The sequence below is a fragment of the Eschrichtius robustus genome, chromosome 13, assembly GCF_028021215.1.
Source record: "Eschrichtius robustus isolate mEscRob2 chromosome 13, mEscRob2.pri, whole genome shotgun sequence".
In the NCBI taxonomy this organism is placed as follows: Eukaryota; Metazoa; Chordata; class Mammalia; order Artiodactyla; family Eschrichtiidae; genus Eschrichtius; species Eschrichtius robustus.
The window spans coordinates 102,433,753-102,452,835 of NC_090836.1; the positions used below are offsets into that span (position 1 = coordinate 102,433,753).

General features: G+C 53.0%; 1 protein-coding gene across 2 annotated transcripts; it reads left to right on the forward strand.

Annotated features, from left to right (window-relative positions):
- Window positions 1-8,935: 8,935 nt before the first annotated feature.
- On the forward strand, window positions 8,936-16,600 carry UPK3A (uroplakin 3A). 2 transcript variants are annotated; one of them, XM_068561657.1, is made up of 6 exons: window positions 8,936-8,987; window positions 10,032-10,187; window positions 11,109-11,388; window positions 12,884-12,966; window positions 14,636-14,768; window positions 16,441-16,600. In XM_068561657.1, exons 1-6 carry the CDS (start codon window positions 8,936-8,938, stop codon window positions 16,598-16,600), a joined length of 864 nt encoding a protein of 287 aa, XP_068417758.1. The 2 variants fall into 2 exon arrangements, with proteins under 2 accessions (XP_068417758.1, XP_068417759.1); XM_068561658.1 differs by lacking the exons at window positions 11,109-11,388; window positions 12,884-12,966.
- Window positions 16,601-19,083: the final 2,483 nt, after the last annotated feature.

Sequence of the window (19,083 nt, forward strand, 5' to 3'; positions counted from 1 at the left end):
GAGAAAGGGCCGGGGCTGCGGCCTGCGTGTCGTTGGAAATGGGAGCAGAGATGGGACAAGGACACAGGCTTCTGAGATGACCCTGCTGGGGCCTGACCGGCTGGCTGCACTCAGCTCTTCCCTCCAGGCCTCGGTGTCCCCACCAGCCCGCCAGGGGGTGGATTTGGATGTACTCGCAGGCCCCTCCCGGCTGGCCGGGCCGTCCTGGGATGGATGGGACTGGGAGGGGGACTGAGCAGCAGTCGATCAGGCAGAGGCCTGGAGTCCAGGCTCCCAGTGCCCGGCTGTTCGTTCCCCAGGGCTTGGGGAGGCCCCACCCCATCCCCTCCATCCATAGCTCCCATCCCTCCTGAACCCCTGAAACACAGCCTCTGCGAGGCAGAGCCGGCAGCCTGGGGCGCAGGGTCAGTTCGGGCAGGAGACTTGGGGAAAGGCACTGCAGCTGGTAACCCCTGTTTTCTCCTCTGTAAAGTGGGGGTGATGCCCCCCCAAGCTCCTGCAGGCATGAAGGGACGTGATGGAGGGGGAGGAGCCTGGGAGCTGTAAAGTGCCCCCCCTTCTGCTCTCACCCTCCAGGCTCTGACCCACAGGGTTGGCCAGGGTGAGGGGCCACTGGGGAGTGAGCGGGTTGCCCGTGGCCATGTGACGGAGAGAGAACAAGCCGACCCAGGCGTTTCAGGGCCCCCCATGCCTGCCAGCCTCCAGATCACACAGACAAGGAGAGATTAATGTCTAATCTGGGCTCCATTCCAGACACGGACAAACCAGTTTGTCACCGCTCATCCGGAGAAGGCTCACCTCGCCCACCACGAGGCGGGGGAGGTGGTGGGTGGGTGTGACGCCAGAGCACCCCTGACCCTCCTCTGCCCCACAGTACCCCCTTCGGCCTTGGCACCGGGGCTCCAAAGAGCTCCTCCAGGACCCGTGGGTCTGACGGCCCTCAGGCCGCTGTGCCCCGCACGGGACTGGGCAGCTAGCTGGCGGCGCTGGGGGATGTCAGTTACTCTCAGGTTGTAAATCAGTCCCCGCCATTCCCCTCCTGCCACCCTTCCGGTGTCACCGGGTGGGAGAAGCTGCCACTGGCTCCGTAAACTCTCCGAAGCCCGGGGATGGGGCCCTGGTCAGAGAACCGGCCTCATAGACCTCAAAGCGGAGACCACCAGGGGCGGGAAGATCACCAGGGTCTGTCCACGCCTCCGAGTGGCTGGGTGGCTTACCCCAGCCACTCGCCCTCTCTGGGCTCCAGAGCCTCAACTGAATGAGAAGGTCTAAAACTGACGTCTGGATTCCCTCTCCCCTCCAAAGCTGCTCTTCCCAGCGCCTTCCCCGTTCGCTTAAGGGCAACTCCATCCTTCCAGCTCCTCGGGCCAGAGCTTGCGGCCACCCTGGATTCCTCCCTTACCCACACCCTACATCCAATCCACCAGCAGCATCCTGGTGGCTCAGCCTGCAAAATACGTCCGCGGTGTGAACACCCCTCCTGCCTGCAGTGATGCCAGCCGGCCGCACGCCTCGCTACGGCTCCTTCCTAGAGGGCGTCTGGTGTGAACCGAGATGAACTTGGCGCCTTCAAAGAGCCACCTCTCTTCTGCTTATATTCATTAAAATGTTTTTTTACATTTTACATTTTGATTTTTATTAAATAGAACATTTTTTATTAAATAAAAACCAAAAACATCTCCACTAGGCTATACCAAATTATAAGGATAATTGAAAGTGCTGGTTTCCCCACACCCTCCCTACTGCTGTTATTCTTTCTTTTTCTTTTTCTTTTTCTTTTTGGCTGTGTTGCGTCTTTGTTGCTGCGTGTGGGCTTTCTCTAGTTGCGGCGAGCGGGGGCTATTCTTTATTTTGGTGCACGGGCTTCTCACTGCAGTGGCTTCTCTTGTTGCGGAGCACGGGCTCTAGGTGCGCAGGCTTCAGTAGTTGCGGAGCATGGGCTCAGTAGTTGCGGCAGATTCTTAACCACCGTGCCACCAGGGAAGTCCGTCTTTTTTTTTTAATTGAAGTATAGTTCAGTTGCAATGTTGTGCCAGTCTCTCCTGTACAGCAAAATTCTTTCACGGTGGCGCTTCCCTGGTGGCACAGTGGTTGAGAATCCGCCTGCCGGCGCAGGGGACACGGGTTCGAGCCCTGGTCTGGGAGGATCCCACATGCCGTGGAGCAACTAAGCCAGTGCACCACAGCTACTGAGCCTGCGCTCTAGAGCCCGTGAGCCACAACTAAAAGAGAGAAAAAATAAAAACAACCACTGGACTGATGGTCCAGTGGTCAAGAATCTGCCTTCCAGTGCAGGGGACACGGGTTCGATCCCTGGTCAGGGGAACTAAGATCCCACACGCCGCGGGGCAACTAAGCCTACGCACTGCAACTACTGAGCCCGTGCACTCTGGAGCCCGTGCACCACAACTAGAGAGAAGCCTGTGTGTCGCAAGGAAAGATCCTGCATGCCACAACCAAGATCCCGTGTGCCACAACTAGGACCCAACGCAGCCAAATAAATCAATTCATTTTTTAAAAAATAAAATAAATAAAAATTCTTTCACTTATTCATTCATCAAACACTGCTGGGCATGTGCCCTGTGCAGGGCATGGGAGTCACTGTAACAAGGAAGATCCTATCACAGCCCGGGATGGGCTCTTACTCTGGGGTTTGAGGGAGCAAGACACATCACCGGCATGATGTCATCACAGTAGCCATGGCACGTGTGGAGAGCCATGGAAGGAAGCCTTCCTGGAGGAAGAGGGATTTGGGCCGGGCCTTGGAGGACAGGTGGTTTCCATGGAAGAGTGTGGAGCACAGGCAGTCCAAGCAGTGGGCACAACACGTGCAGAAAGGCCTTGGGCAGCCGTCTGAGGGCAGCAGTCAAAATCAGTCTTGAGAAAACATCAGTTGATACCAAAGCTGGGGGACGCTGCAACAGGCCGCATCTTTGGAGCAACAGAGGGCAAGAGAGAGCGTGGTGAGCTTGGGGACATGCCAATGTTCAGGAGGGTTAGTGCCCCGAGTTGGGGGAGAGAGGGAAGGCGGAGAGGTTGGCGGGAGCTAACCAGCCATGTGAGGCCTTGGATGCCAGGGTAAGAAGCTTGGACTTTATCCTGAGGACGGTCAGGGCCTCTGAAGGGTTTTATATGAGGAAGTGACGCCCAGATTAGCATTTTAGAGATGCCACTCTGGTTTCTGGGGGAGAGGAGACCAAAGAAGAGGCAGGTCTGTGCAGAGGTTAGGGCATGGATGATGGGGTCCCATGACATGGGTTTAAAATCCTCTCCCTACTTCCTACCTGGGAGACACTGGGCATGTCTGTCTGTCCTGCATAACAGCATCAGGCACTGTGCTGGGGTTAAAGACAAGGTTCCTGCCTCCACAGAGCTTACAGTCTAACAGGCTCAACCTCTTTGAGCCTCAGTTTCCTCATCTGTAAAATGGAGGTAATAATCATACCTGCCTCTCAGACTGGATGTGATAAATGAGTTAACGTGTGTGAAACACTTAGCGTAGTCCTTGACACATAAGGGCAACTGTTGTTATTACGTTATTAGTCCAGGCAGGAAGGCATAGACAGAGCCAAGTATGTGTGTCATGGGTGAAAGTTGGAGTCCTAACCCCCAGTACTTCAGAATGTGACTGTATTTGGAGACAGGGTCTTTAAAGAGGTGATAAGGTGAAATGAGGTCATTAGGATGGTCCCTAATCCATATGACAGGCATCCTTATAAGAAGAGGAGATTAGGTCACAGACACACAGAGGGAGACCATCTGAGGACACAGGGAGAAGGCGGCCACCTGCAAGCCAAGGAGAGAGGCTCAGAAGCAACCAGTCCTACTGACACCTTGATCTCAGACTTCTAGGCTCCAGAATTGTGAGAAACTAAGTTTCTGTTGTTTCAGCCCCGCCTCTTCCCCGCCAGTCTGTGGTATTTGTTACAGCAGCCCTAGCAAAGTAACAGCATGTGCCAGGCAGCGGGAACAGGACCAGAAAGGAACAGATGGATTTGAGTCACTTGGGAGACTGGTGTGGCCAGCACATAGTAGGCATTCAATAAATACCTGCAGAGTAAGGCTGGATTCTACCTGAGCAGGCACTGAAAGGGAGGCCTCTGATGGCCTGGAGAAGGAGGGTGAAGGTCTGGAGGCTCTAACTCCCCACACTGCCCAGCACCCCAGTCGTGTTCACCCCACGACCGCACTTCACACCTCTGCTCTGCCAGGGGGCACCTTGAGTACCCCCAGTTCACTGAGAAAGAAACTAAGGCTTTGGAGAAAGAACCAGAGCCAAGGCCCTTCAGGGCCCTGCTGGGGCTGTTCTGCAGGATGCGGGGGGTCGGGGGGGGGGTGCTGGGGAACACGGGGAGAGGTGAGGGCTGCTGAGAGCAACCTGGAGCTGGCGGTGGATGGGTGAGCTCCTGGGGGCTGGGGTTTCTTTGCTCACATTTTGTTTTGTTTGAAAGTGACTAAATCTCACGGCAGCTAAAAGCTTGGCTTCCAGGACTTCTCAGATGTGGCCAAGACTAAGACCAAGTGTTTGCTGGGGTGACATCAAAAGAAAAGAGTTGTGGAAACCGGCTCAGGCCTCTCTGGCCTCTCTGGCCCTTGGAGAAACATTTCTGGGTCAAGAATTTCCAACCCATAAACTCCCCATGTTTCAAATTCAAAGGAGGTCTGTGCAGGGCTGGGTTTGTATAACCTTTCCCATTACAGAGCTTCCTGCTCCGTGGCCTCCTAGCAAGCACGTAGTCCAGGCCAGGGTTCAGGAAGATGGTCTGATGGATTGAAATACACAAACGGATTTAAAGTCAGATGGAGCTAACATAGTGTTGTAGTCGATTACACTTCAAAAACAAACAAACTCATAGAAAAAGAGATCAGGTTTGTAGTTACCAGAGGTGGGGAGTAGGGGCTAGGAGGAACTGAATGAACTCAGTCAAAAGCTACAAGCTTCCAGTTATAAGTTAAATAAGTACTAGGGTTGTAATGTACAACATGATAAATATAATGAACACTGCTGTATGTTACCTATGAAAGTTGTTAAGAGAATAAATCCTAAGAGTTCTCATCACATATATATGGAATCTAAAAAAAAAAAAAAAGGTCTGATGAACCTAGGGGCAGGACAGGAATAAAGACACAGAGGTAGAGACTGGACTTGAGGACACAGGGAGGGGGAAGGGTAAGCTGGGACAAAGTGAGAGAGTGGCATGGACATATATACACTACCAAATGTAAAAGAGATAGCTAGTGGGAAGCAGCCGCATAGCACAGGGAGATCAGCTCGGTGTTTTGTGACCACCCAGAGGGGTGGGATAGGGAGGGTGGGAGGGAGACGCAAGAGGGAGGGGATATGAGGGAGGGGATATAGCTGATTCACTTTGTTATACAGCAGAAACTAACGAAGCATTGTAAAGCAATTATACTCCAATAAAGATGTTAAAAAGAAAATTGTTTTCCTACTTCTTTAATTTTGTGTCTATGTGAGATGATAGATGTTCACTAACCTTATTGTGATCATCATTTTATGATGTACGTAAGTCAAATCATTATGCTGTACACCTTAAACTTATACAGGGCTGTACGCCAATTATATCTCAATAAAACTGGAAGTAAAATATTAAGTCAGACGGAAGACTCAGGGCCCTGGAATGGGCCTGATCAAAAGGGGAAATTTTTTAAAAATTGGTATTTGCAAAAAAAATGTTTGGAATGTCCACACGGGACGTTTGGGCTGAAGCATTGGCAGGTGTCAGGGCCTCTTTGGCACCCCAGTTTCCCTCTACTGACACCAGCGTGAGTGTCACCCAGGCAAACGACTCGTATCTCCTGCGCTTTTCCCTTCTTCAGAATCTGCCAACAAAAGTCAGCACTTTGAAGTGGAAACTTGTTTATAAATCCAAAACTTTTTTTTGCAGAATGTTTCTGGGCCTCAGTAGATTATTATTTTAACTTTTTCCCCCAAATATTTTCTCCATATTTGGGCAAGGCAAGAGGCTAAGGATTTTTGTTTGTGTTTTCATAAGAAACTGCAGTGTCTTGGAGAAGACAGTGAGTCCCTGCCTGCTTCTTCTCTCTCTCATGGGGGATTCTGGGCTGAGCCTTCAAGGTCAGCTCTGCTGGCCTCTGAAAAACTCTGGTTCACATACACACAGTCGCTGGGCAAGAAATGTCAGTCCATAAAAATTCCTGGAGGAAAACCCCACCCCTTGCTCAAGAGTTCCTTATCTCGGGGCATTTTCTGTTCCCTGGAGATAAGGATCTGTTCTTCCACTCTTGGCAGGTCAGAGCTGAGAAGCCATCAAACCCCCGCCCCATTTTACAGAGGGGAAACTGAGGCCCTGGGAGGGGATCAGTGCGTTTGTGGCTGAGGATAAAATCTTTTTCTCCCAACGCTTTTACTTTGAAAAATTTCAAATCTATAGGAACGTTTCAAGAAGAGTGTGGTGAACATTCATACTTACCAATTGTTAACATTATGCTACATTTGCTTTGTCTCTTATTTTCTCCCTGTTTCTCTCCTTAAATACGAGTGTGAGTTTCAGATATCACGACGCTTCACCCACAATAGTCCAGCATGCATCTCCCTCTACAGAACCACAATAATGTGGTCACACTCAGGAAGTTTAGTGTCTAATCAATATTATTATCCAATACACATTCCGTAATTCAAATTTCTCTCTTTGTCATGCTAACTACCACAGGGTTCATTAGAGCTTCTTTGTTTTTACCCAAGAATTCATCAAGGGACACTCAGTGCCTTTATACAATAGTTGTTATGTCTCCTTCAGTCCACAGCGATTCTCAGCCTTTTGTTTTGTTGTTTTGTTTTTGTTTTGCCTTTTATGACAGTAACATTTTAAGAGCATCCAGGCCAGCTGGTTTGCAGAAGATCCCTCAGTTTGAATGTATCTGATTGTTTGCTGTTGATTAGATTCCGGTTAGACTTTTTGGCCAGGAAATCCATAGATGATGCTGAGCCCTTCCCAGAGCCATGATGCCGGGAAGCACGTGAGGTCAGTCCGTCCCATTATTGGTGACATCAGATTTGACTATATCATTAAGTTGGTGTCTCCAGATTTCTGTGTATCTTGTTCCCTAAAAATATTTGACCCTATGATTTTAACATCTTCTGAGATGATTCCTTCTCGAATCAGTTATTACCAGGATGGTTGTAAAAGAGTGATTTTTGGTTTTGTCATTCTCTCTACATTTATTTGTTGGTGTTCTTCTTTAAAGAAGAATTTTCCCTTCTCTTATGAAACGTTTTTTAAAGTATCAGTATTGGGACTTCCTTGGTGGTCCAGTGGCTAAGATTCTGTGCTCCCGATGCAGGGGGTCTGGGTTCGATCCCTGGTCAGGGAACTAGATCCCACATGCATGCCGCAACTAAGAGCCCACATGCCACAACGAAGAGCAAAGATCCCACATGTTGCAACTAAGACCTGGCTCAGCCAAATAAATAAATAAATAAATAAATAAATATTTTTAAAAAGTATCAGTATTGACTCATGGATTTGGATTTTAGCCAATGGGCTAAATATGTTACTTTGGTTATTTATTTTGTGCTCAAATTTTCCCCAATCTGACCATTGGGAGCCCTTTCAAGCCCCTTCTGTGCCATCGTTCTTCGAGAGCTTCTTTACTTTCTAGGCTCCTCTGGACTTTCCCTGTCCCAGCCCTGGAGTCGCCATCTCTCTAGGGGCCCTGGTGCGCTTTGCTGGTGGATGAGGTTTCGGGTCCAAGAGTGCTAAGTGAGCTCCTTGCAACAGGCTGTCATCCCTTCTATGTCCTCTCAGTAGACAGAGCTTGGGAGTCGTTTTGTTACTTTTTCATAATAATATTGCTAACTGAAAATACTCCCTCTTCCCCCACTCCAAATCCCCTTCATCCTATGGCGGGAAGCTGGGTGCTGACAGCACCAGTCCTAGGGTGCCCCATAGTTGCTTCCCAGCTGCTCTGTCTCCCACCATCACCACTGCCTCACCAGTGAGGAGAAGGGTCTCTTTGTCCTTAGAGGATTCTCTACCAAGGGAGCACAGGCAGGCAAGCCTGTTCCAAAGCCCCTCAGGTACAGTCCTTTTCTTCAAGTGGTTATGCCATCAATGTCATACACAGATTCACTAGTTACTGTTGGGCTCCAGTTTTAAAAAATCCCATCCTTTTACTTTTATTTTTAAAATGTAAAATCTAAGGTGTATTGGGAGATGTGCACGCTTCCTGATGCTGGAGGGAACCATCTGGTCCAGGTGAAGACCCCAACACTATTTTCAAAAGCTCCCCCAGGAAGCACGCCTTGAAACCCTGACCCATCCCTTTTGAAACAGCCCTGGGCTGGTGGGCAGCAGTCCTGCGCTCCACCAGCCCCGGAGCCCACCTGCAGCCTTGGCGAGTCCCTGGCCTCCCGGGGCCTTGGCCTTGCACCTGTGAACTGAAGGGCCACACCAGAGGTCTCCAGACAGCTCACAGACCAAGGACTTCGAGGTTTTCCATGACACCACTTTCACCCGTTAACCCGTTTCATCTTCCCAAGAGCCCAGTGAGTGGCACATAGTAGGGTTTCCATAAATAGAGTTCCATAAAGGAATCAGCGTCCTCACTTTACAGTGTGAAAACTAAGGCTCCAAGAGGGAGTGGCTTGCCCCCAAGGTCTCATTAGGCGAGAGACGCCCTGAAAGCGCCGCTCCAGCCGTGGCACACAGTAGGAGCTTCGGTCAGGGGACGGGGAAGGTCCGGCGGGGATGGAGTTGTGCCCTGAGCACCTCGCGGTCCGGGGGAGCCCGGGGCAGGGTTTATGTAAATATCCTGCGAGGAGGCCGAAGATTGGCTGACTCGGGCGGGGGCGGGGCGCGCCCGGGGCCCAGGGCCGACAGGTGCGCGCGACGGGAGAGGCGCGGTGCACGCTCGCCCCCTGGACCACTCGCCCTGTCGCAGCTTCTCTCGGGCGATGCCTCCGCTCTGGGTCCTGCTGGCCCTCGGCTGCCTGCGACTTGGCTCAGGTAAACGGCGGATGAGAGGAGGGGGCTGTGCCCGGGGAGGGCGGGCAACTGTGTCCCGGGGCGTGTCCTGCACCCTGATCCTCCTGAAGGGTCCCCAGAGGAGCCTGGATGGGAAGTGGCATCAGGGATGGGAACTTATTCCCTCCAGGAATGGGCACAGATGCCTGCTCTGTGCCAGGCCCTGTGCAGGCTCGGGGGAGCCAGATATTAATAATAATAGCCAACGTTGATAATGAGCTTCCTCTGATGGGGATTCGAGGGCTCTGTGTTGGGTGCTGCAAGAGACAAGCACACAGGGGACTGTGGGAGAGCAGAGGAGGGACTGGACTAGACTCATGGTGACGCTTGGACTCGGGACACGGAGGGATATTTCAGGTGAAGGGGCAGCATGGGCAAGTTCAGGGAGGAGGGCGGTGGCATTGTCTATCCTGGGAACCTCCCACCCATTGTCCATCGGTGTGACCGGAGCATGAGGTCAGGGGGTGTGCATGGAGGGGAGGCTGGAGACCCACGAGGCAAGGCCCAGAGCTTCAGGACCTCACTGCCCCTCCAGAGAGGCTGGACCGTGTTGGAGGGCAGTGGGGAGCCAGGAAGGGGCCCAGCAGGAGAGGGACGCAGTCAGATTTGCACGATAGAGCGCAGAGGATGGGGGAGGGCTGTTTACTAGGGTCCAGGTGAAGAGGGTGGACTCAGACCGGGCTGACGGGGTGGAGAGATGCATAGGCGGGGCAATGGGGTTCTCGGTGACTGAATGTCTGTTGGGGGGAGCGAGAGAGAAGTAGTTCAGCTGGATTTCCTGGTTCTGGTCAGGGTGGCTGGGTGGGGACGGGAATGCTGCCTGTGTCTGAGACAAGTTCCTGAGATGGCCCACAGGGAGAGTGAAACCCAGTGCCTGGCTCACCGCAGATGTTCAGTAACTGCAGAGGGGTGTGTGTGTGTGTGTGTGTGTGTGTGTGTGTGTGTGTGCACGCACGCGCGCAGAGGGTGCCCGTGGGTGTGGACAGTTCTGCTGGGGGTCAGCTCCTGGCCTCATTGATCCTCCAGGTGTGAACCTCCAGCCCCAGCTGGCTAGTGTGACCTTTGCCACCAGCAACCCCACACTCACCACTGTGGCCTTGGAAAAGCCTCTCTGCATGTTTGACAGCTCAGCGGCCCTCCATGGCACCTACGAGGTCTACCTCTATGTCCTGGTCGACTCGGGTAAGGGTCCTGCTTCCTCTGGGCTGCTCTGAAAGGGGCTTTGACCTGTCTGCAGGCAGGAGGGAAGGAGACAGGTAGAGGGGTGCTCCATCCCTGCAATTAAACCACCCCATGCACCTCACTGACATGCACTGGTGCCCGCTCTGTGCCAGCCCTGGGCTGGGTGCTTGCGGTCACAGACGTGCATCTGCCCTGGAGGGACATCCAGTCTAGTGGGGGAAATAATAACAGCATCAATCACTGAGTACTTACATTGTGCTTCGTGCTTCGCACACCTTAGAGCTAATAGTTACAACCTGCCTGCAAGGTAACCGTTAGGATGCTCATCACAGAGGCAAATAATCGGGGCTCAGAGAGGCTGAGTAACTCATGGGAGCTCCCGGAGCTGGAGAGCAAATCAGATTCTCTGGTCCTCAAGCTCAAGTCCTGCCCAAGGTTTCCCGTGGTAGTTCAAGATAGGTGTTTGGGATGGAAGCCACGCATTCGGACTTGAGGGCTCTGGGCCAGCCCCGACCTGTTCACTGGCAGCAACCAGTGAGATCTGAGAGTAGGGACCTGAGAGTAGGGACCCGATGGGATCTGAGAGTAGGGACCCGATGACAACCTCTTACGTTTCTAGCCAGGAGCCATTTACATCAGCTCCTGTGGGGTCATCATTTTATTCTTTCAGCAAGCAAGTATTGACTGCCTACCTGTGCCCAATCCCAATCTGCAGGCACTGCGAGGTGTTTTCCTCCCATTTCACAGAGGGTCCAGAGAGGTAAAGTGAGTGGTCCAAGATCACCCAGCAAGTAAGGAAGAGACCCCAGGGCCCGGTAGAGCGCTGGCGCAGAGGGGATGCTTAGGGACGTTTGTTGAATGACTGAGTGAGTGACTAAGCTGGGGTGGCCAGGAACCTCACTCCCGGCACTGCCTCTACAGCCAGCTTCAGGAACGCCTCTGTGCAGGACAGCACCAAGGCCCCACTCAGCTCAACGTTCCAGCAAACGGAGGGAGGGAGGACAGGCCCCTACAAGGCGGCGGCCTTTGACCTGACCCCCTGCAGCGACCTGCCCAGCTTGGATGCTGTCAGGGATGTGTCCCGGGCCTCGGAGATCCTGAACGCATACCTGGTCAGGGTGGGCATCAATGGGACCTGCCTGTCTGACCCCAACTTCTGGGGCCTCTGCAACCCACCCCTGTCAGCAGCCACGGAATACAGGTGGGTGTGAACGGCTGCAGGAGAGGGGCAGGTGTGCCCCAGCCCCGACGTGGGGCGATGTAGAGCCGGTGAAGTGTGAGAACCCACATTTCTCTGGAGCCTACCACATGCCAGGACCGTCCCGGGTGCCATAAAGGATTCCTGGCTTCCTGGGCTCGTGACCGTGCACAGGGCCCTGCACTCAGAAGGACCCCCTCTTGGCTTAATGCTCTGCCATTGCCATCTTGAAATTCTTAACTTTTAAACTAGGGGCCGCATTTTCCTTTTTGCACTGGGCCCTACAAGTTATGCACCTGGTCCTGGCCCATCACCCATGTGGCAGTTCGTTTGACAGGGAAGGAGCTGTGGTCCAGAGAGGGAAGGGGGTCACCTCGAGAAAAGCTGGGGCTCAGCGCAAAGACTTCTCCCGCCTTCCTGCAGTGCACCGCAGAGCAGCTCCCTGGTTCATTTCCACACGTATTTCCTGAGCATCTGCTCTGTGCCGAGCTGGGGGCTCAGCCCTGACCCAGGGCCAGGCGTCTCACCCAGCGCCAAGCCTTGATTACACTCACCCCTGTTACCATGGAGACGCCTAGGTTGGGGCCTCTGTACCCTCTAGGCCACATCTGGGGCCCAGGCCATCCCTTACCTCCATCCTCTCACAGGGCTCACCCCTCCTCTGGCCTCGGCCACTGGGCAGGACCTGGGTCCTGGCTGTCCTCTTCCCCACCGTCAACCCTTACCTCTGACCTTGTTCTTAACATGGGAAAACCTCTCCCTCCTACTTGAGCCCACCCTACCTAGGGGACACAGGGCACACATCCCAGCCTCTGGAATTCTCATCTTCAAACCTAGAGAAGCAGGGATTAAGCAAAACACTGGATGCTACAAAGATTTTAAGGGTCTTCATTTTTTTGTGTGTCAGACTAGAGGCTGTTGATTTCTTTGATCTCAGAACATCCATCATTTTTAACTGAGGGTGAAGAAGACCTAAGGTAGGCCATGGGTATTCTGTACTGTGTCACCTGATCTTCCTTTATGTTTTGTAACACTTGATTGGGATTTTCTGGATATAAAGTTAGCCTTTATCACAGGGCATCGGGGTTGCAAATGGATATTATTCCTTTTTTTTAAGTCTCTTTTGTGAGACCGAGCACCAGGCTGGGAATAGAGGAAGGCAAAAATGCAAGAAGGACAGATGGGTCAATACTCAACAAATCTGCTACGTGCACAATATGTACGGCAGAGAAACAGAGGGGCTCCCAGAGGGAGAGCCTAGGCTCCGACGGCTTTGTGGATGAGGTGGCATCTGAGCTGTGGAAACACCTGGCAAAGGTGCTGCCAATGCGAAGTCCAGCAGCATCCTGTTGCCAGAGCCCCCCACCCCCACCCCACCCACTGGGGCCACGTAGATCTCCATCTCCTACGAGTCCCAGCTCTGCCCCGGTCCCTCCCCCTCCCTGTGGCTGAGGCTCACAGGATGGAAGGAAGTCATCCCTGCTCCATTTCCTTCCAGATTCAAGTACGTCCTGGTCAATATGTCCACAGGCTTGGTACAGGACCAGACCCTGTGGTCGGACCCCATCCGCACCAACCGACGTAAGTGGTGGAGGTGAGCTGGGAGTGGTCCTCAAGGGAACCCAGGGAAGCAGACACATGCTGTCACTTGGAAAAGTCTCCCCAGATACAGGCAGGTTATTGGGTTATGAGGAAAATGCATCTTAAAATAGTTTAACCCAAGACTTCATCCTCCCTCCCTCCCTCCCTCCCTCGAGGACCAGGTGTCATGACAGAGGCCGGTGGAGGATTTGCAGGTGTTTGGGCTGGCTGTGGATGGTGTAACTGAAGACAGAGTCAGCCGGCATTTCCAGCCCTGATGGTGCATTTGCCTCCAAAGGGCTCAGCGTTTATCCTGCATTTAGACCCTAACGAGCCCCTTTGTTGAGCCCTCACAAGGACAACATCATTATCCTGTAGGGTGGTTCCAGAGGCATCTTAGCCACAGGGGCATGAGCCCTGGCGGCAGCAGGAGTGCCATTCTCCTATGGTTTTTCTGAAATGGGGGGTCTTGCAGGCCCAGGCATCTGCCGGTGGTCCTGCCCTGTCCCCCTCAAGCCTCCATCTGAGTTCTCAACACAGATCCCAGGTTTATACACACCAAATCATGTCTGCTGAACCTTAGGGGCGACAGAAGAGATTTCCTACGGTAATTTTGACAACCTGTGACCCTAACTTTAGAACTCCCTGGGAATTCCCTGGCAGTCCAGACTCCGCACTTTCACTTCAGCTGTCCTGGGTTCGATCCCTGGTCGGGGGGCTAAGATCCCACAAGCTGCAGGCACAGCCAAAAAAAAAACAATTCCCCTGCCACCCATGGTAATCTTATGGGCCAGTTAGGGCTCTGTGAGGTTGCCTGAGGTCACACGGCTAGTGAGGGTGTAGCTGGGCAGGTGTGCATGTGGCTGGGGGCTCCTTCCTACCCTCTGTCCCCGCTCACCCCTCCAATGGCACGCCCATGCTTTGTGGTCCCACTGAAACAGCACTGCCCTGGGGCCGAGAGTCCCAAGTTCAAGCCCAGCATCTGAGCCTCACTGCTGGGTGGGACCTCAGTTTTCCCATCTGAAAAGTGGGAAGAAGAATCCTTGCTCTGCTCCTCCAGCAGGGTTCCTTCGGGTAATCCAGATAAAAGTACCAGGCCCAGCTCTCTTGGGGCAGGGAGACAGACGTACAGGCTTGAGGCTGGAGTCTGAGAGCCCTTGAACAGGAACTCAATCTCCCTGAGCTGCAGGGAGCAATCTGCAGAACGGGGGTCTCATGGGATTTACAGAAGACACTGGACGAAAAGCCAGCTCACAGTAGGACCTATAAATGGTTTGTCCACTTAGTTCCAAAAGGGTGACACTGGCCAGAGCAGAGGGAGGGCACAGTTCCCCTGACTCTGTTAGACTGGGGAGCTTTGCTCCACCTTTGTTTATAATCTGTATCCCATCCGTCTCACCGGAAGACTTGAGTCAGTTCATAATTCAAAATTATGCAAAAAGACGGTTAAAAGAGAGTGAGAGCAGACACACGCAAGAGAAAGTTGGGGAGTGGGATGTGGTAGCAAGTCAGATAATTACGCCTGAAACCCAGGGAGAGGCACTGACCTGGGTCCTTGCTTCACCCCTGAGATTTTAGGCTTCCAGGGCAGGGAAGGCTTCCCTGTGCGTCCCTGGGAGGAGGCTGGGGGGGTGCAGCATCTGGAGAGTAACCAGCCTGCATCCCACAGTCGCTCCGTACTCGGCGATCGACACGTGGCCGGGCCGGCGGAGCGGGGGCATGATCGTCATCTCGTCCATCCTGGGCTCCCTGCCCTTCTTCTTGCTCATTGGCTTTGCTGGCGCCATTGTCCTCAGCCTCGCGTGAGTTCCCGCCAGTTGGGGGGGCGCGGGCAGGGCTTGGGGACACACTCCACCAGGAGGGTCTTCTGAGGTGGGGGGAGCCCGGGAGCAAGAGAGCTGCCTTCCACCCTGGCTGGGGTGGGGTCTAGTGAGAGGGGAGCAGGGTCCTGGGGTGTCCAAGGTCAAGTCTTCAGCTGGGTAGGGGGTTGCTGAGCACTGGGGCTTTGTGGGCAGATCTGAGCTCTCACACAGCTGTGTGTCTTGGGCCAGTATCTTATCCTTCTATGCCTCAGTTTCCTCTTCTGGAACATGGAGATTCTAATCAATATTATCTGCCCCATGGAGTTGCGAGGGTTAAGTGAAATATTCCCTATAGAGTCCTCAGGGCAGTACCCAGGTACTAAATGGGTATTAGCTTCTGTTGTCATTATAATTCACTCGCTTGCAGTACAGATGGGGAAACTGAGGCCTGAGGGGGGAAGGGTGGCCCAGGGTCACACCCCCAGGTAAAACAGAGCTGGACCAGAGCTCCTGAGTCTCCTGACGCCACTACCAACTCTGATGTGCGTCTATTTAGATCAGGACTGGAGGTGTCCCATGGGGTGTCTGGAGCAGCTAATGGGGCTGCCTTGTGGGAAGACAGGAATCCACTAATCCTGGGAGGATGGAGCAGGGGGTGAATCAAGGCAGCCGCAGGTGCAGGTGCCATGATAATCCAGAAGAGGGCAGGGCAGATCCTACCTGGAGCATCAGGGTGGGCTTCCTGGAGGAAGGAACAGCAGGAACAAATTTTTATCAGGACTGGGATGAATTGAAAACTCACATGCAGTGTGCATCTCAGCAAGAGAGGCAGGAGACCCAGGCGGCTTTAAAGATGGGGGGCGGGGTGGGGGTGCCTGTCCCAGCGCGGGTGCAGCGGATGGAAAAGCTCCTTGGAGTAGGTGAAATTACGTGGAAAGGTAGAGATTAGCCAGGAAGGAGGAGACGTGGGGTGGGTGAAGGATGGAGTAGGGAGGAGGCAGTGAACTTGGAGATCAGATTGCCCTCTGACATTTAAGTTAAAAACACAGATAATAGATGAGATTAGCCACCAAGAGACTGGTCTGTCTGGCCAGACCTGGGAGCAGTCTAGATGTGGTGATGTCCCTCCCTCCCTTTGGGCAGCACCCTAATCTGGCACCAAGGTCCTGTTATCTGACTTTAGCCTGGCTCTTCCATTCGTCCCTCCTACCATCCCCACCCCAGCTCCAGCTGCACCCAACTTTGCACTCTTGCCCCAGACACTCCCTAGTCCTTCCTATCAAATGCCTGGAATACCTTTCTGTGCCTCCATTCTCCTCCTTTAAAGCCAGATTAACTGCCCCTTCCTCCAGGAAGCCCTCCAGTGGACTCATCCACTCTGTCTGATCATTGTGTGCTGTGGTCTGTCTCCCCATACAATCTTAGCTCTTTGGGGACATTTGTCCAGCTCATGGTAAGACCTGTAAATTGTTCACACAATTCCAAAAGAGTGACACTTTTCTTATCCCAGGGCCTGGCACACAGTAAGTGCTCTGGAAAGATTGGTCTATTGAATGAAGGCCTAAGGTGACCTCCGTGAAAGCAATGTCTAAGTAGAAAGGTCCCTGACCAGCTGAGGGGTTGGGGTTTGCTCTGCGCCCCTAACCCCGGCTCTGTTCATCTCCTCCATCAGGGACGTGGGCAGTGCTGACGGGGAAACAGCCCACGACTCCCAGATCACGCAGGAGGCCATCCCCAAGTCCCTGGGGACCTCGGAGCCCTCGTACACATCTGTAAACCGGGGGCCGCCCCTGGACAGGGCCGAGGTGTATGCCAGCAAGCTCCAGGACTGAGCCCGGATGCCACTTCTGGGCGGCCACAGTCTCCCCGAGGGGCTTGCTCAGGGGTCTGCGGGGGGCCATGTTCACACCCTGACCCCAACCAAGGCGAACACAGGGCCTGTTGGTCCAACTGCAGGAAAGCACTTAATAAAATCTTCCCAAGATTTTGAGTTCAATAAAGACTTACAGAATGAATGAGTGAGATGTTGAATGAATGAATGAGTCGTCATTTTGAGGGTTTGCATTGTTTCTCTGGAGGGTGGGGGCAGGGGGCTAATTTTCAGTCAAAGCGAAGGTGGAGAGGGTAAGGAAATCAGGGCTGTTAGGGCACCGGGGTTGTCTGAGTCTCAGGCTCCTCCGGAAGATGGGAAATCAGCACCTCCCCTGAGGGCTTCGCGTGAGCTTTAGGGATTATTAGATGCTGTTTTTGGGTTTGCTGGCTGTGAGGTACCAGAAGCTGATCTGGGCCCAGGTTACGGCTCTGCTGGCAGCTCGTCCTGTCCCCCCCACCAACCCTGTAGTCAGCTCTTTCTCTTTGGGACTCAGTTTCCTCATCTGTAAAATGGGCTGATGTAAACAGTTAATTTCAGGGCCATGCACTTCTGGGTCCCTTCACAGCTTTCTCTGAGGACCCCACCACAGGCAGGCAAAAGAGGCTGCAGGACACAGGGGAGGGGCACCAAGTCCTCTTGGGGGGCAGACGGGCTCTCCCAGTCCTGGGTCTGTGAGTCTCCGCACAGATAACTCAATTCTGTCTTCTGAGCCAGGTAGCAAGACTGCTTTCCTTTCTGGGATGTGCAAAACAAGTCAGTCCCACTTCCCATCACTGAAAGAAGAAGAGGTTTGTCAGGGGACTTCCCCAGCGGTCCAATGGTTAAGACGACGTGCTTCCAGTGCAGGGGGCGCAGGTTTGATCCCTGGCTGTGGAACTAAAATCCCACATGCCAAGTGGTGCGACCAAAAAAAAAAAAAAAAAAAGAGGTTTGTCAGAGCAGGGTTGGTTAAAGCAAGAACGCTACCTGACAGCTGTGAGAAGAGCCCCAGCAGGCTGATGGGGTGCTCTCAGGACACCAGATCACGGATGCTGAGACATGTCCAGATGCACCAGAGGGGGCCATAGCTGACAAGGCAGGAGGCCTTTGGCCCCTTTGGAATGGCATTCAGGCCCCTTCTGTGCAGCACAGGGGAGAGGAGGGTAAACCTTCATCTTTGGGCAGCATGGGGTTGGGGGGTGAGCTTGGATTCGAAGGCAGAAGCCAAGCCTTGGCCAGCTTCCAGCCAGTTCTCTCCAGTCTGCAGAATAACCCAAGCTGGTGGGCGGGGGTGGGTGGGAGAGGCTGGGCTTGGCTCATGGATTCTGGGCTGGACTCAAGCTTCACAGAAACTTCTAATTATAAATACCCACAGAAGCAATTTTTCTAGCTCACTTCTCAGATTCTGAAGGATCCTCTCCTCCCGTGACTGAGCTGGCAGGGCCTTCAGAGCTGAGCTTTCCACCTCCACACAGATGCTGCTTCACCTTCTCTCCCATCTCAATCATGGTTCATCAATGAGCTGATCACTGTAGACATGCTGTGTGACTTGGGGCAAGGAAGTACCCTCTCTGGGCTCCTCTGACCTCATCTGTGCAAAGAGAGTCAGAATGCTTGTGAAGGTTGCTCCAAAATAGGTGATTTTTTCTGAGATCTAATCAATCACGAGGTGATGTCATTCAGTTAAATCCAACCAAACCCTGAGCCCCAGGCTTGGGAAAACTCGGAGCCACCCTTCCGGTCAGAATAGAAATGCACAGAGGAATTGTCAGAGCAGAGCCCTGGACAGAGCATGGTCTGGCCTTCGACACACAGGTCAGTCTAGAAGTGCTGTAAGAATCAGAGATAGGATTACTCTCCCCACCCAACCAGGGCTGGCATAGCCAGGAGGGCTTCCTGGAGGAGGAGGTGATTTTTCTCAACTTTTCTCAACATATAACCTTTTGAGTTTTTTTTTTTTCCGGCAGCGTAATTCCCTTGGGGCCCATCCAAGTTGTTGCAGGTATCAACAGTGCATTCCTTTTTATTGCTGAGTAAGTGTCCCGTGATGTAAATGGACCACAGTTTGTGTATCTGTTCTCCCACTGAAGGACATTTGAGCTGTTTTCAGTTTTTAGCTGTTATGAATACAGCTGCTATGAACATTTATGTAAGGTTTTTACATGAACATAATTTTAATTTTTCTGGGACGAATACCTGAGTGCTATTGCTGGGTTGCATGGGAAGTGTATGTTTACTTTTTTTTTTTTTTAATTTATTTTTGGCTGTGTTGGGTCTTTGTTGCTGCACGCAGGCTTTCTCTAGTTGCAGCAAGTGGGGGCTACTCTTCGTTGCGGTGCTCGGGCTTCTCATTGTGGTGGCTTCTCTTGTTGTGGAGCATGGGCTCTAGGCGCGCGGGCTTCAGTAGTTGTGGCTCACGGCCTCTAGAGCGCAGGCTCAGTAGCTGTGGCGCACGGGCTTAGT